At 35.7% G+C, this 16158-nt stretch overlaps 1 protein-coding gene across 3 annotated transcripts in view; it reads right to left on the bottom strand.

The window, feature by feature from the left end:
- Zdhhc17 (zDHHC palmitoyltransferase 17) overlaps window positions 1-16158 on the bottom strand; it is a 72238-nt gene that overhangs the window by 42375 nt on the left and 13705 nt on the right. For 2 of the 3 annotated variants that reach the window (XM_020184961.2, XM_074083974.1), the window contains exons 2-3: window positions 8495-8598; window positions 3948-4070 (exon numbers count right to left, since the gene is read on the bottom strand). In XM_020184961.2, coding sequence (XP_020040550.1) covers window positions 3948-4070; window positions 8495-8598 — 227 coding nt within the window. Of the gene's footprint in view, window positions 1-3947; window positions 4071-8494; window positions 8599-16158 lie in introns of those variants that run through there. The other variant, XM_074083975.1, reaches the window with a different exon arrangement.

Here is a 16158-nt window from a genome sequence, read left to right as displayed (position 1 = left end):
CTGACAGTGTAGCTCAGTGAGCATGTTTAGCCTAAGTGAGGCCCTGGGTTCAGCACGACAAAAACAAGCAAAATAACAAATAAACAAAACATTTACCTCCAAAGCACTGTCTCAGAAAGCTATGTATGCTATGAATACATACTCTAGTATGTATTCAGCAAATGTATTCTACTAAAACAGGCAGCAAACCAATAAGGAAAAAAACCCTGCAGCCCAGAAAACACAGACCAACATTGGAGCAAAGGGACTTACCAGGATGACAGCAAAGAAAAGTCTCAAGCCAACGGTTGTATACACCACAAATGGTTCTATAGTCTTGGCTACAGTCTGAACTGACACAGAAAGGCACAGAAATCCAGGAATGATTTTATCCTTCCAATTCCACCCAAAAAAGAACTGATAAATTATCTGATACTGTTTGCATTGTGAAAGCTGTTACAGTTCCAAAAACATACCGACCATGTAGAAAATGAAATGATCAGTATACATCTGTAATCCTAGCACTCATGAGGCTGAGACAGGAGGATGGCGAGATGGAGGCCAGTATGGGCTACACAGTGAGTTCCAGGCCAGCCTGTGCTACACAGGAAGACTCTGCTCAAGACAACAACGACAACATAAGAAACTAACAAAAGCAAATGAAGCAACTGATACTTAAGACAAAATTAAAAATTCTAGAGGAAAAAACAGTAAACACAGAATTTTGGAGGGTTTAACAGTACATATTTACATACTCCTAACGATTTAAATATTATATAGTGATTTAACTCAAACTCTAATAGAAGATGAAAGAAAAAGTATTTAATGATAACATAGTTCAAAACATCTGGATAGAAAGACAAAATACAGGGTTGGGGCCAGTGGCTCATGGCTGTAATCCTAGCTACTTGGGAGGCTGAGACTGGGAGAACTGCAGTTCAAGACCAGCCCAGACAAATAGTTCGCAAGGACCTCATCTCCAAGATGACCAGAGCAAGATGGTCTGGAGATGTGTCTCAAGTGGTAGAGCACCTGCTTTGCAAGCATGAAGCCCTGAGTTGAAACCCAAGTTCCACCCAAAAAAAAAAAAAAAAAAAACCAAAAATACAATGTTAAAAATTAATGAATCAAGGAACACTAGTGTAAGTTACCAGTATTTATTAAAACTAAAACCTCTAACTTCCCTACTTCAAAGAATTCTAGATATAAATGAATACATACAAAATATATGAACAAGATATTAATTATAGCATTGCTTCACAGAAAAAAAAAAAGAGAATCCATCTAATTGCTCACCAATAAGGAAACCAGTAAATAAATACTTTCATATAACTGATTATACAGGTTTTGTTAAATGGTGCTGCTCTATCTGTACTGATATGAGAAATCTTGAAGGTATAAAATTAAGCAGAAATGCAGAAAAGTATTTGCTGTCATTTTTATTAAAAAAAAAAACCTAAAAAATGTAGCATAAACATGTAAAACAAAAGAGTACATAAGTACTGAAAATAAGTTACTTATTGATTGTGGGACCAAAGAGTAAAGAGGGTTGATGTTTTTCATTCCAAGCCCCTAAACACTACTTGATTTTTCAAATTGTTTATGTACTATTTTGATTTAAACAGTTTCATTTCTCTCTCTCTCTTTTTTTTTTTTTGGTGCAGCTAGAATTTGAACTCAGGGCTTTTCACTTGCAAAAGCAAGTGCTCTAGCAAGTGCTCTACCGTTTGAGTCATGCTTCCAGTCCGTCCATTTTGCTCTGGTTATTTTGGAAATGAAATCTTGCAAACTATTTGCCCAGGTTGACCTTGAACCACGATCTTCCCTTTCTCATCTTTTCAAGTAGCTAGGAATATAGGCATCAGTCACCTGCACCCAACAATATTAATTTAAAAAAATATATACAGACTGTGGAAGGGTAAGTAATCCTAACCTACCCATTAACAAAATTAACACAACTCATTTCCCAAAAAGCAAGAACCATTTCCCGGAATGCAAAGCCTAACAAAATTAAGAGCATTTTTCTGACCAAGGTTTAAGAAAGGGTTAACATATAAGTTAGAAAAACCCTCAGAATTTTGCCTGGGAGACTATTTGCTCAATGCAGAAGAGTTGGCCAGAAGGAAAGTTAAGCAAATAAAAAGCAAACTAAGGGTTGAGGCCCAAAAAACTATACTACAAAGGGAAAATCAGAAGTAAACCTGGCTTCAGCATGGTCCTCAGCTAGCTGGGAGCTCTGGAAAATCTAACACCTCAAAATTAAATTAAGTTTGGCCTGGTAGAATCAAATAGAAATCTCTGCAGCATGGGCCTCAAATTGCTCAGCAAATAATTTTGAAACACAATGTTTTATATATATCCAAGGATAATCAGACACCATGAAAGATCAACAGAACAGACCCACAGAGATTCCAAAAGCTACACTTTTAGACATGGATTATTGTATATGTTCAAGTATACAAGATTGATAACTTTGCCAACTATGATTTAAGTAATACAGTTTTAAACAACAATAAAAGTTCCAAAACTTAAAAGTTAGGAACATAATGAATGGATCTAACAACAGATTATACACACACAGTGAATTAACTAGAAGACAGGTTGGAAGAAGTTTCCCAAATGAAACAGAGATGAAAGGATAGAACATACAAAAAGAGCAGGTTAGAGACAGACTATATGACAAAAGGCCTAATTAGTTCACCTGGAATTTCAGCAGGGGAGCAAAAAGACACTGGGGCAGAAACAACAGTTGAAGAAACAATGTATAAGATTTTTGCAGAACTGAGGAAAACAACAATCTACAGAATCAAAAATTCCTTGCAATCTCACTCAAGGTAAACAAAACAAAATCCACATCTTAGATTTATCATTGTAAAACAGCAGAAAATCAGAAACAGAGAAAATCTTAAAGGCAGCTAGAAAAACAAAACAAAACCTTCAAAAGTTTGATGGTTAATTTGATGTCTTCACAGTGACAAAAGCCAGAAAACAGTGAAATGATCTTTCCGTGGACAAAAACAAGAACATACAAAAACTACCCCCCTACATTTCTACTCCTTATGAAAATTTCCTTCCCAAAGATGAAATAAGAATTAGAAATGAGGAAATCCATACTGAAGGCAGAGGGAAAGTTAAAGATGTAAGAAAGAAAAAAAGAACAAACAAAATGGAAATACACTCTTTGGAAGAAAGCCAACTCTCACAGCGTTATTAGTTATTACTTATTTAATCCTTGCCTGGGACTTCAAGGGCAAATTCTCTTGTCGGCCATTAGTAGCCTATTACCTCTCAACTCTCCATGTGGCACAGAACTGCACATCTGCAAACCTTTCATTTTAGATTCAAATCTTTATGTAAAAATTTTGTACAAAGTATGAGAACACTAAAAAAGATTACTAAGAAAGACTTCATATCATTCCAACTCTTATCTATTCCTTATTAATACTAAATAATCAGATTACTGTAAGTGACAAAAATCATTTTATATTTAGCATGTGAAGCACTATCACTTATGCTGCTGAGTGAACAGGTAACATTATTACCTGTTGGTACTTTTTCAACTTCTGATTTTCCTGCTGCTTTTTCCCACAGAATCTATATTTGGAATGTGTCAAGTGAGACCACCTAAATTCAAAATCCTTCTTCCAATCTTTTACTTGTATGTCAGTGAGTAGAATATTTAAACTCTGTACTTTAGTTTCCTCATCAGTAAGATGGCAGTAATTGCTATAGTTCATATAACATTATTTCAAGAATTAAGATTAAAGGAAATATACATATGAAAAGCACTAAGTACAGTAACTGGTCTACACAAGTCTTCAATATATGCTAAAAAGCAATTTTTAAAAGAAGAAAAGTACACAGAATACATTTCGAAAGCCATGAATTTTAGAATTAGTTTTTATGATAACTACTTCCAATAATTTTATAATAAGTACTAGCTAATTAAAAGCACAGAAAGCACATACTTGACTAAATCAATTCTGTTATTGATGGCAGCCCAATGGAGGAGTGTAACATTTTCTTTGTCTGGTTGTCGGACATCATATCCTGCTTCCACCAATTCTCGACAACGTTCATAAATTCCATATCTTGAAAAGCAAGAAAACAGGGCATTATTACTGCTATTTAACAACATGTTAAACATGAAAATAACATTTTCAGAAGAAAATAATGCTCCATTTTCATACTTGGAAATTAAAATGCATTTCAACACAAAGTATTACTTTGAAAATATCAGTATTTCAGCAGCTTTTACTAATCTATTTTACAGTTCTAAAATATTTCATTAATAAGAATATAAAATCTCATGAAGTAGAAGCAAAAAAGAAAGCCCCAAAAAAACCAGTAAGCTGCTTATTTTTCTTTGTATCATCACTTAGTCCACGAAACACTTGAGTCAGATCATAAAAATACATACAATTAAGCTAAAAGTACTAAATACATAAAAGTAGAGAGTAATACATAAGTGATGAGATGAAAATCAAGAAAAAAAAAAAGCAGCCAGGAGCTCCTAGCTACTTGGGAGGCTGAAATAGGGAGGAGAGTAGAATGGTAGTTGCTAGGGAATGAGGGAGGGAGAAATGGGGAGTTACTGTTTAATTAGTAAATAGTTTCAATTTTACAAGATGGAAAGAGTTATAGAGAAAAGTAGGTAGTGATGGTTATACAACATTAAGAATGTATTTAATACCACTGGACTGTACACTTAAAATGGTTAATATGGTAAATTTATCTTACATACATTCTATCATAATAAAAATAAAGGTTTGAAGAAAGAAAAGATTATATAATTTTCCTTTAACAAAAAAGACAAGCATTTCAAATTTGCTGACTTTTTTTTTTTGAGGGAAGGATAGTGCTAGCAAATGAATAAGCAATGTGTTACTAATAACATTTTCTCTCTTTTTTTTTTTTGGTGGGATTGGAGTTTAAACCCAGGGCTCCGCACATGCAAAGTAGGCACTCTAACTGTTGTGCTTTGCTTTGATTTTTATAAACATGTTATTTGTATTATCATACTATTGTTATACTGGGGGTACATTGTGATACTTAGAAAAGTTCTTACAATATAGCATAGTTGAATTCACCCTCTCCATCATTCTCCTTTATCTCCCTTCCTCCCATTCCTGGGATAGTTTCAACAGGTCTCAATTTTTCCATTTTCATACATGAGTACATAGCATTTCCACTACATTCACTCTCCTACCTTTCTTTATATCTTCCCCGCCACACACACTGGTGCCAACCCCCAGACAAGACCTGTTTAACCTTCCTGTTCTCCATTTTTGAGAAAAGGCAATTTTGTTTAAGATAGCTGTACAGGAGTTTATGTAATATAACCCAAATTGGTTCATTCCTTCCATTTTTTTTTTCTTTCTACCTGACTCCCCTTCTTATGAGGATTTCAACAGGCTTAAAAATTCTACATTCATTCTTGTATAGAAAATACATCAACCATATTCACCTTCTTAACTTCCTTTTTTACCTTCCCTTTCCATTAGTGACTTTCCCTTAGTATAACCTGTTTTTCATAATGGCTGTAGTTATTTTGAAGGTGGGATCTCATGAACTATTTGCCCAAGCTATCCCCAAACTGTGATCCTCCCAATCTCAGCCTCCCAAGTAGCGGCTAATATATGTTTAAGAAAGATAATGATTTAGGTTGGTCCAAGAGTAATAGTGTTAACAAGAAAGATAATGATTTAATTTGTTCCCTTTCAAGGTAAAGAGGACAGTTTAGCCACAAGTGAGATACTTACTTTTACTTTTTAGGGTTTTTTGTTTGTTTGGTTGGTTGGTTTTTTTGGTGGTACTCAAGTTTGAATTCAGGACCTCAGACTTGCTAGGCAGACACGTTACCACTTAAGCCAGCCCTATTTTGCTTTAGTTATTTTTCAGATAAGGTCTAGCATATTTATCCAAGGCTATCTTCAGACCCTGATCCTCCTACCTATACCTCTTGCATAACTGGGATTACAGATATGTGCCACCATGCACAGCTTATTTGTTGAGATTGGGTGTCACTGACTTTCTGCCTGGACTGGTCTTTCACAATCTCTACCTCCAAGTGGCTGGGATTACAGGCACATACTACAATGCCTGGCTACTTTTACTTTTACTTAAGGAAAACTACTACTATAAAGAAAATAGTTTCAAAATTTGTATTTCTGGAAGCATTTCTGTCATTATTCAATATTGCTTCTGAAATATTTAAAATTGTCACTCATGAAAATCTCACAAGGAAATAGCAAACAAAATCTGAAACAATTTTCTAACACTTGAATGCATTTGTTTTAATTTTAAAAATACCAAAGTCTAATGGCTTTTTAAAGTGTTGTCATCAGAAAATGGATATTTACTAGGTAGTTTAGCAAATTTTTTAGTTAATTAGTAATTTACCAAATGTAACCTACATTATAATTCTTCCATTTGTGAATTATGCATCATTGTGAAGTGTCTTTTTCTAAACATGAAAATCATGGAGACGAAGTATCTAAATTAACTTAGAATCAGATATCCACATCACTTTAGCAAAATATTAAACCAAGATCTAAAATAATGATGAAACATATTGAACTATACTACTGTCACTGTAACTTGTTTGCTAAATTGGCACATTTGGCACAAGTGGCTTTTACCTTTGACTACATAGCACTCAAGAATGAAAGGAGACATTGCTGGACTAAAACTCTCAAAAGCTTGCACTAGCTGGGCATGGTGGCACAAGCCTCTAATGCCAGTACTCAGGAGGGTGAGGCAGAAATATCTGGGATACACAGTGAGACTTTACCTCAAAAAACAACAGCAACAACAACAACAACAAAAATCAATTTTTTCAGCACTTAGGAAACTAACCAAAGGCATTCAGCAACCCAGGAGGGAAGAAAAACATTAAACAGCTAGAGGAAACCATATCTAAAGAACTAATAGAAAAGTATAAGAACAATGTCTTAACTAATACTACTTGGGAGACTGAGATCCAGAGAGGATCACAGTTTCAGACCAGCCTGAGCAAATAGTTTGGGAGACCTTATCTCCAAAATAACCAGACCAAAATGGACAAGAGGTGTGACTTAAGTGGTAGAGGACCCAAAGCCCTGAATTCAAACCCCACCAAAAAAATGGCAATCCTAGTCCAAAAACCTCATCTAGTTCACAAAATGAGTGATTTCTTAGTATACATAGGCCCAATGTAAACAGGAGACAGCATTAAGTTCAGACTTAGGCATTTTCAGAAGCAAATTGAACCTCCATATCAAAACTTGGTATCATACCTCTTATTCCTACTGTAGCTAATTAGCAACTTCTAAGAAAATATCAAGTAGGGAAGATTACAAACAAAATTAATTAGGTTGTAGCAGCACACATTTAAGAGTATTGTCTTGCTTTTCTGTTGCTTTAAGTGCTGGGGGGAAGACTGAATGTGTTATTCTAATAGAAAACATATATTCTATTCAAACCTAAACAAACTTATAAAAGAAAACAGAATCATAATATTTATTGATATCATGAAGTTTCTCTATGTTATACTACAAACCCATACAAAGGACGACATCACTTCATAAGCAAATATTCAGATGAACTCAATCAGTCATCAATCATAGGCTCCTTTGAGAATGTACTAAAAGTCAGACTCAACCCAGAAAAATGCTCTAAACAACAAAATTTCTTATAAATTCCAAGGAACTCAACGACATCTGAAGCTCTTCCTAGGCAAGTTTTAATAAAGGCTACATCAATGTGAAATTCACTTTGCTCTGAGTCAAGTGTTCCTGCACTCTACATAATGAGTACTAACAGGCCAAAAAGCCTAACAGGTCTTCTATAAAAGGAAAAAGTTAGTTCATAGTTTCACAAAACTTAACTTAAAAAAACCTCTTTTTACATAGATTACTAACTAACCCCAGATTATCATCGAATGCTTTCTTAAATAGATATGCAAATGATTAGAAAGAACAGGAAAAAGATACACGTAAGTCAACTACACTGTGAACATTAGCCATGCTTGATGCAATGAACGTCAGACAATATAAAATGCTAAAAAACTAAATACAGAGTTTCTCCCTTTTGTAGAAGAAAATACCTGCTGTATTTCACATTACAGTATTCTCAGATTTATTATTTCCTCGTCCAGTCTCACAGACTGATATAATCTGTTACTCTGAAGATCATTCTTTAGACATTTCCATATCTCCCTCAGTATAGATTAAATAAATAAATAAATGACATTACCTGATTTCTAATTAGTGTACTCAATAGAGGGGGAGAAGAATATGGGATGTGCACTAGTGCTTTCAATTTAAAGTGCCTTTAATAATGAGAATGCTTTCTACCTGTTCATAATCAATCTTAATTCTCTTATAATAATAAACTCCTAGAAGATTAGCAAGTACCAAAAGTAAACAGACACATTCAATAAACTCACAGAGAATAAATTAAGATACTGACATTTTCCCCAAGGTAATAAGGCCATATTTCACTTAAAATCTACGTCATACAACAAAAGCCTTACTGTGTAGCCTTGACTATGTCCCACGTGCTGTAATCATCGATATGAGTTTTCCGCCCAAGAGGTTCACCATATCCATGGTTATAATGGCTTTGGGGTTTGAGTTCCTGTTTAAAGAGAAAAATCACACACAAGCAAGAAATGAAAAAAAAAAGTACAAAAATATTTCAATATTTTTACTTTTGTGCTATTTGGAAATTTTTCATTATTGAAATGATTAAGTTTTGCTTTATTCTGAAGTCTGTATTCTAGAGAAAAAGCATGATCCTTCTACACATTCTCAAAATTAAAATCTAAGACCAGGTATTAGTAACAAATTAGCAACTGAAATTCATTTTAAGTGCCACAAAACTGTTACCTCTTCAAGAAATCAACTCTCATTCTCCATACCAATTTTCCCATTATTCTAGCATAACCTTCAGCTTCAACACTCTAACCTACTGTTCACATAAACTCTAACATCCTAACAAAGGGAAAGACCTTCTATGTTCTCAGAGAAGAGTTAACATAGAGGGAAATTCCTCTACTATTAGTCTCAGATATTAACATCTTTTTAAACTCTTTTCATTCTGAGGGTTTAAGCATCTACCACTAGATGAATAATGGACAGCTCTAACAAAATATAAATCTACTTAAATACAGTCATGTGCCACATAACATTTCAGACAATAGGCCACATATATAATTGTAGTCTCATAAGATTCTACTGGAGTTCCAAAACTCCTACCACCTAATATTTTTACTGTATCTTTTCTGTGTTTAGATGTACAAACACTTAACCACTGTGTTACAAATGTCTATTGGAACTAGTTCAGTTAGATGCTACACAGATTTGTAGTAGAAACAAAGGCTATGCTGTGTAGCCTAGGTGTATAGTAGGCTATTTTGAGACACACGGGGGGATTCAACTCTCTCTAAAGCACTGGAGCCGAGATTAAGCACTGTTAAGTGCTGTTAAGAATGTTAGTTTTGGACTGACAGAGTGCCTCAAGTGGTAGGGTGCCTGCCTAGCAAACATGAGGCCCTGAGTTCAAATACCAGTACCACCGGGAAAAAAAAAAAAAAAAAAAGAATGCTAGTTTTTCCTTGAGCTTTAACTCTTTTGTGTAAGTACTACATTGAGAGAGAGAGAGCGCATGTGTGTAAGCATTGTATATGCTTTTTTGTTTGGGGGATTTTTATGAAATGCTGGAAGTGAGCCATCAGGCCTTTGAATAGCAGTAGACCCTTTCCTTATGCCTGGCTGCCTTAAGCCCCTTCGATGCCAACCAGCCAGGATACCCTTACAGCAGCTGTTTTTGAGACACTTTATGATCACTCTGAGAACAACTTCAGCTGCAATGACCACCGCAAATGAAGCCAGGACTCCTGCACCCGAAGACCTTGCTTCAATCAGGAAGGCTCCAGAAAACCTGCACTGGCCTTGGAAGGTAGCACTCTAGGCAAGACAAGCTTAGGTGAACTTTAGATGACCCTGCAGCTATTCTGAAGAGGGGTATTTCCTCAGTAATTCAGCAAGCAGCTAGTGACTGGAACGATGTGGGACTTGCGAGGCCTAGGACTAGTCCCTATGCAGGCCTTGTAAATGGCAGAGCTGGAAGCTGTGCTGTACCATCTTGTATTTGCATGCCACACACCCCCTCTTGGCTATGTAACCGGGCTGTTTACAGCAGGCAGATACCCTCCTGTGCAGCTCCTGGTATTGCAACATAAGGCCCAGTAAGAGGCTTCTCCCAAAAGGTCTTTTCTTTGTCTACTCATGATTTTTATCAAAAGTAGAGCAGACTGAGCAAGTATTAATGAGACTCCCATCTCAACCAATGAAACTGGGAGTGGTGGTGCATGCTTGTCATCCAACTATGGAGGGGAGGCCACTTGGATCTAGGGCCCTATTCAGAAATACCTAAAGCAAAAACAGCTGGAGGCATAACTCAAGTGATAGATCACCTTCCTAGCAAGTGCAAGGGCCTGAGTTCAAATTTGAGTACTGGGGGGAAAAAAGAAGAGTCAGCAGAGCCACAGCAGGGCAACAGCAAAAGTGGCAGAAACAACTTGCACCAGCAGTGATAGCAGTAACAGTGAGAGGTAGTAAATAAGATTTGAAAGTGGCTAGGAACATAAACGGGTAGAAGCAGTGAGGCTCAGCAGGACAATGACAAAGGATGATGGAAGTATAAGAAGGCAAGACAAGGATCATTGAAGTATAAAGAAAGCAAAATAAGGTGGAGAGCCAAGAAAGCAGAAAGTGGAAGGTGGTGGGCTACAGACTGAGGGCTGCAGTCACAGGAAGTCCTGGTAGTGGTCAAGCTTTGAAGGCAGAGGGTCCGCCCAAGGCTGCAACACTACCTGGTGCTAGCTGCTGGTCAGAGCTGAGGAATTCACAAGTGCCAGGTGCTGGGCTGCTGACAATGGGACTCAGAGCAGAAACCTCTAACTTGAACACCTACAGCTAAAAGACTCTGACTTTTGAAACCTGGATCTGTAAGTCTCTACAGTTCTCAGGGTTTGGAGCGATAAGCCTCTGAGCCTGTCAGCAAGTCCATAAGCCTTCAGCACTCAAGGGCCCAGGAATGCCAAGACTAGAAGAGCTTACCTCTTTCCCACTCATGATTTTCATGAATAGCGCAAAAGAACCCAAGCCAGCTAGCTCACTGACAACAATATCTTCTCTGTTTTGATGCTCACATGATGATGAAGTCACCTAAGGACACATTTCCCAGAACATGTCCTATCATTAAGCAACTTGACTGTAGTACTAAAAATATTGATATCCTTTTAAAAAGTAACTTTTTATATAAAAATGTAATTTAATGATATGGACTACTACATGTATTCAAAACTTGTATGCTTTATATGCTGTGTTCAATTTTCTATACAAAATACTAATTTTGGGGCTGGCAGAGTAGCTTAAGTGGTAAGAGCACCTGTGTCAGCAAGCATGAGGCCCTGAGTTCAAGCTCAAGTGCCGCCACAAAATAAAAAATAAAATACAAAATTTGCTACAAAGTCAGCTTCTCCAATGTAATACAGCACTGCAACACAATGTTTCTTTTCTGGAAAAAGTGAGTATGTTCATTTTTAATATCCCTGGTCAAATTGCAATGTTTGCTATTTTTCAGATATATATTTAAATATAAATAAAAAGATAAATCATAAAATATTTGGAAAAGAAAGAAATCCTCAAAACAATTTATATTCTCTTGCCTCTGGTCATATCACCTACCACTGTTACTTAATAATACAAAATTAAGGGACTTTTACTGGGAGAAAAAGCCTATTTATCTTACTCTCACTACTAAAACTGCATTAGCAATTCCAAAACTATTTATTTGAGCCATAAATCTAGAAGACCACCAATCTGAATTATTTATTTTAATTGATTTATAAATATGAATATTTTCAAAAAGGAATTTTAAAAGTTTCAAAAAAGCAAATTCTGCTTATTATATAACCTTCCAACAAGTAAATGCTTAGTTCCTTATGATAACGCTATAAGCCAATAAACTACCACAGCAATAGTCATACCTCATTAGCAGAATGGAAATAGATGCGTTTTTATTTTTTTATTTTATTATTTTTACATTTACTCACATGTGTATACATTGTTTGGGCCACCTCCACCCCCGCTACACCCCCATTTCTGGACAGAACTAGTTTTGCCCTCTTGTTCTCTAATTTTGTTGAACAGAAAACATAAAAGATAATAAGAAAAACACAGTGTTTTTGCTAGTTTGAGATAAAGATCGCTATGTAGATTCTTTGTGTTGTTTCCATGCATATGTGTATTACAACCCATACTGGTTCATATCCACCGGAACTCTTCACTACATCCTAGTCCCCTTCCCACAGTGGCCTCTGCCAGTTTAAGATTACTTTATTCACTCCTCTACGGTGAGTACTTCAACCACATTCAAGTTTTAGGTTTCCTTTCCTTTCCCTATTCCTCCCGTGTGCATTTTCCCCTTAGTGTGTGACCCATGTCCAATAATATGACCGCATTTGTTTTAGGTCTATAGTCCTCATATGAGGGAGAACATGCAATTTTTTGGCCTTCCGAGCCTAACTAACTTTGCTTAAGATAATGTTCTCCAGTTCCATCCATTTACTTGTGAATGACAAAATTTCATTCTTTGTCGCTGAATAAAATTCCATTGTGTATAAATACAATTTCTTAATCCATACAGATGTCTTTATTAAGCTGAGATTCATAATAATATTGCAGATAGTTTACTAAATTTTTTTTAAGAAACTGTTCTCAAACTCCATTAAAATGGAACTGGTTAAATTAGAACACTGGCAGGTGTAGTATATTGGGTACAGTTAACATTCTGAATAAGCAACAAAGTAAACTGACACATAGGAGTTATTCATTTAATCTTTTTTAAACTTTTCTATTTCACTGAATTCCAATTTTCAGCAGCTCTATGTTCTAAACTCAGTAGAGTAAGATGAAAAAAGATGCTTCTCAACCTAGTAACACTTTCTTCTTTTGAAATTTTCTTTTCTGATTCTATTCTCCCCTACCAGCATAAAAATAAATTTTTAAGCCATTGATTCAGATCTATAATGAGACACCTGGAAGACAATAAAAACCTGACCTTAGCTTTGAAGTAGAATGGAATAACGTATGTAACAGAACATGTTTTGAGAATCTGCTCTGTATAAAGCTCTCAACAATGAATTGGGACCCAGGACCAAGACAGAGTAAGACAAAAAATGCAAAGTTGAAGAGGATGTCAAAAATCTCAGTAATCAAGGCTTAAAAAAGAAAATTTTAGTGGAATGTTTTAAAAGTTAAAGCTAGTGCTTCCTCCCTATCCTCCCCCCAACCACACAAAAAAAATCTATGATGAACCAAACATCACTATTTTAAATATAGACAGCATCAGCAATGTGATTTTTCCTTTCACACCAGACTCCATTGTGGCTCAGAGCAGTACCACAATATATTCAGCCTCGGCCCTCAAGGGCCTCACACTATAGAATGGAAGGACAACAGTGGGAAGAAAAATAGTAACTCAAGCAACAATCTTCCAGTAAGTTAAAATAAAGAAAAAGGCAACATAATCTTCATAAATAACATATAAATTTCGAATTATTCCAATTTGAAAATCTGCTACAACAAACTGCTTTTTTAAACTAAGGACAATTACATTCTTTTTACATGCAAATAATGAATATATAAAAAAAATTTTGAAAATTACTATCTAACAGCTTTTGTGTGTCTTTAATTTCATTTCCACTCTCAGAGATTTTCCTTACTACATATAATATTTAAATTGTATTCCCAGTTTCTTTACAGTTCATTTTTTCTTACCAACACTGCCAAATGTTACTGGAAATTAGACTTTTACCCCAGTAACATTTTAAAATTAATCTATTTCAGAATCTGTTTTGCCCTACCCAGAGTTGTTTTTACTTTTTAGTAAAAGATACCAGTTTTTAAAAAGATATTTTAAAATATATCCCTGAAGTAATTCTAGAGCAATTGAATTACTCTCACTAAAAGGTGGAAGGATGTATAAGCAAACCTAAACTTTTATTACCAAATTTTGTAACATGAAACTTGAGCTTTTCTCATTTTTACACAGACTGAACACTGGTTTATGTCCAGGACTAGTAATTTGAAGTTTTAAAACACACATATATTTTAAGAAAGCAGGTCTCATCACGTCACCTATGCTGCCTCAACCTCTTGGGCTGAAGGACTCTCCTGGAACTGAGGTGTGACTCAAGCAGTAGAGTGCCTGCTTTGGAAGCATAAAGCCCTGAGTTCAAAGCCCAGTACCACAAAAGAGAGAGAGAGAGAAAGAGAAAGAGAGAGACTCCTGCCTCAGCCTCTGAAGTACTTGGGACTCCAGGCAATTTCTTAATGTGTTCATATAAGCAAATATATATTACAAATGTATAGATAACATTAATTTTTAAAGTAAAAAATTTGTTATAAGATATATTTTCAATATATAAATAGTTGGTTAAGTCAGCTCTTTAATATTCTTTAATTTTTCCTTGATGTCAATGGAAACCAGGAAGGAATTTGTTATCTCCAATTAGAAAAGCAGTATTTATTTAAAAATACTTAGGTAAATCTAACTTTTTTCCCCCTGTAGGTGGTACTGGGATTTGAACTTGGCTTTGAGCTTGTTAAGTAGTTTTGACTCATGCCTCCAACCCTTTTTGTCCCAGTTAGTTTGGAGACAGGGTCTCGCTTTTTACCCAGGACAGCCTGGACTGTGATCCTTCCCTAATTTACATTTTCGCCATCACTGGGATAATAGGCACACACCTCCATGTCCACCTTTATTCCTTTGAGATGGGGGGGTCTCACAAACTTTTTTTGCTCAGGCTGGCCTGGAACAATGATCCTCCAGTCTCAGCTTCCCCCATAGCTTGGGATGACAGGCAAACGCCACTGTGCCCAGCTATTAGTTGACATGTGGTCTAGAGAACTATTTGTCTGGGCTGGTCTCAAACTGTAATTCCCAGATTTCAGCCTCACAAGTGGCTAGGACTACAAGCAAGAGCTACCAGCATCTGGTAGTATTTCTAACTTTTAAGAATACAGTAATTCCAAATGGGCATCAGTGATTCATGCCTATAATCCTAGTTACTTAGGAGGCTGAGACAGGGAGGATTGAAATTCAAGGCCAGCCTGGGCAAATAGTTCATGAGACCCAATCTTCAAAATAACCAGAACAAAGTGGACTGGAGGAGTAGCTCAAGCAATACAGCGTCTACTTTGCAAGTGCAAATCCCTGAGTTCAAACATCAGGCCCATTAAAAATAATAATAATAATAATAACAATATAGTAATACTATTAGAATCAGCTTGCTATAATAGAAAAAGTCCTCCACTAAGATTAAGAGACTACTGAATTAAAAGTCTGCCATTCTCTTATTTAGGCTGCACTTAGCAAGTCAAGTAACTACTCATGCATCTAAAGAGGAACATTAGTACATATCAAGTGCTTCTGAGGTGTAGTAAGGACCAGCAGCAGTAAGACTGAAAGACTTAAGGGATTTCAAGCCTCAGTTCTTCATTCCCTTCTTAAACAAAGTACTTTGTTACTTACCTGCTTTTAGACAATGGGTGTTAAATTTCATCATGCTAATCAGAATAGCACACAATTTAAATTTTATGAGTTGCTTATTTCTAGAGGACAAAAGATAATTCAAAGGGCAAAATATATAGGTAAATGCACATATGAAAAGATGATGGACTTCTCAAATAATTAAATAAATGCATTCCTAAGCCAAAATACAAAGAGAAGCCAATTCAACAAAACTCTAGGCACATATATATTACCCACGAGACACATGCAATCTGCCTGCCTTTAGTGCACAGCCCATAAATGCAGATGAATTAGCAAGGCAAACGGACTTAACGATATACTTATGACTTGTATTGTACAAATGTCTGCTGCCAGGTAAGACATTATCAGGTAAGTCTGGTCTAGTAAATCAGACTCTGAGCCAAGAATCTAACTGAAAATTAAGTTTAGCATTTGAGCTGCTCAAATTTAATTCTATTAAATTTATAAGATTATATTAGAGCACTATAAAGCTCAGGTGACAAGAACAAAGGGAAGAAAAAAATATTTCCATGGGTACTTGATTCACTTCTAAGTTCTAGCAAATACTGATGACCTTCTTAAAACAAAATGAAT

Source organism: Castor canadensis, chromosome 8 (genome assembly GCF_047511655.1).
Source record: "Castor canadensis chromosome 8, mCasCan1.hap1v2, whole genome shotgun sequence".
Lineage (NCBI taxonomy): Eukaryota > Metazoa > Chordata > Mammalia > Rodentia > Castoridae > Castor > Castor canadensis.
The sequence above is the reverse complement of the archived record's forward strand: the minus strand, read 5'-3'. Positions and strand labels throughout refer to the sequence as shown.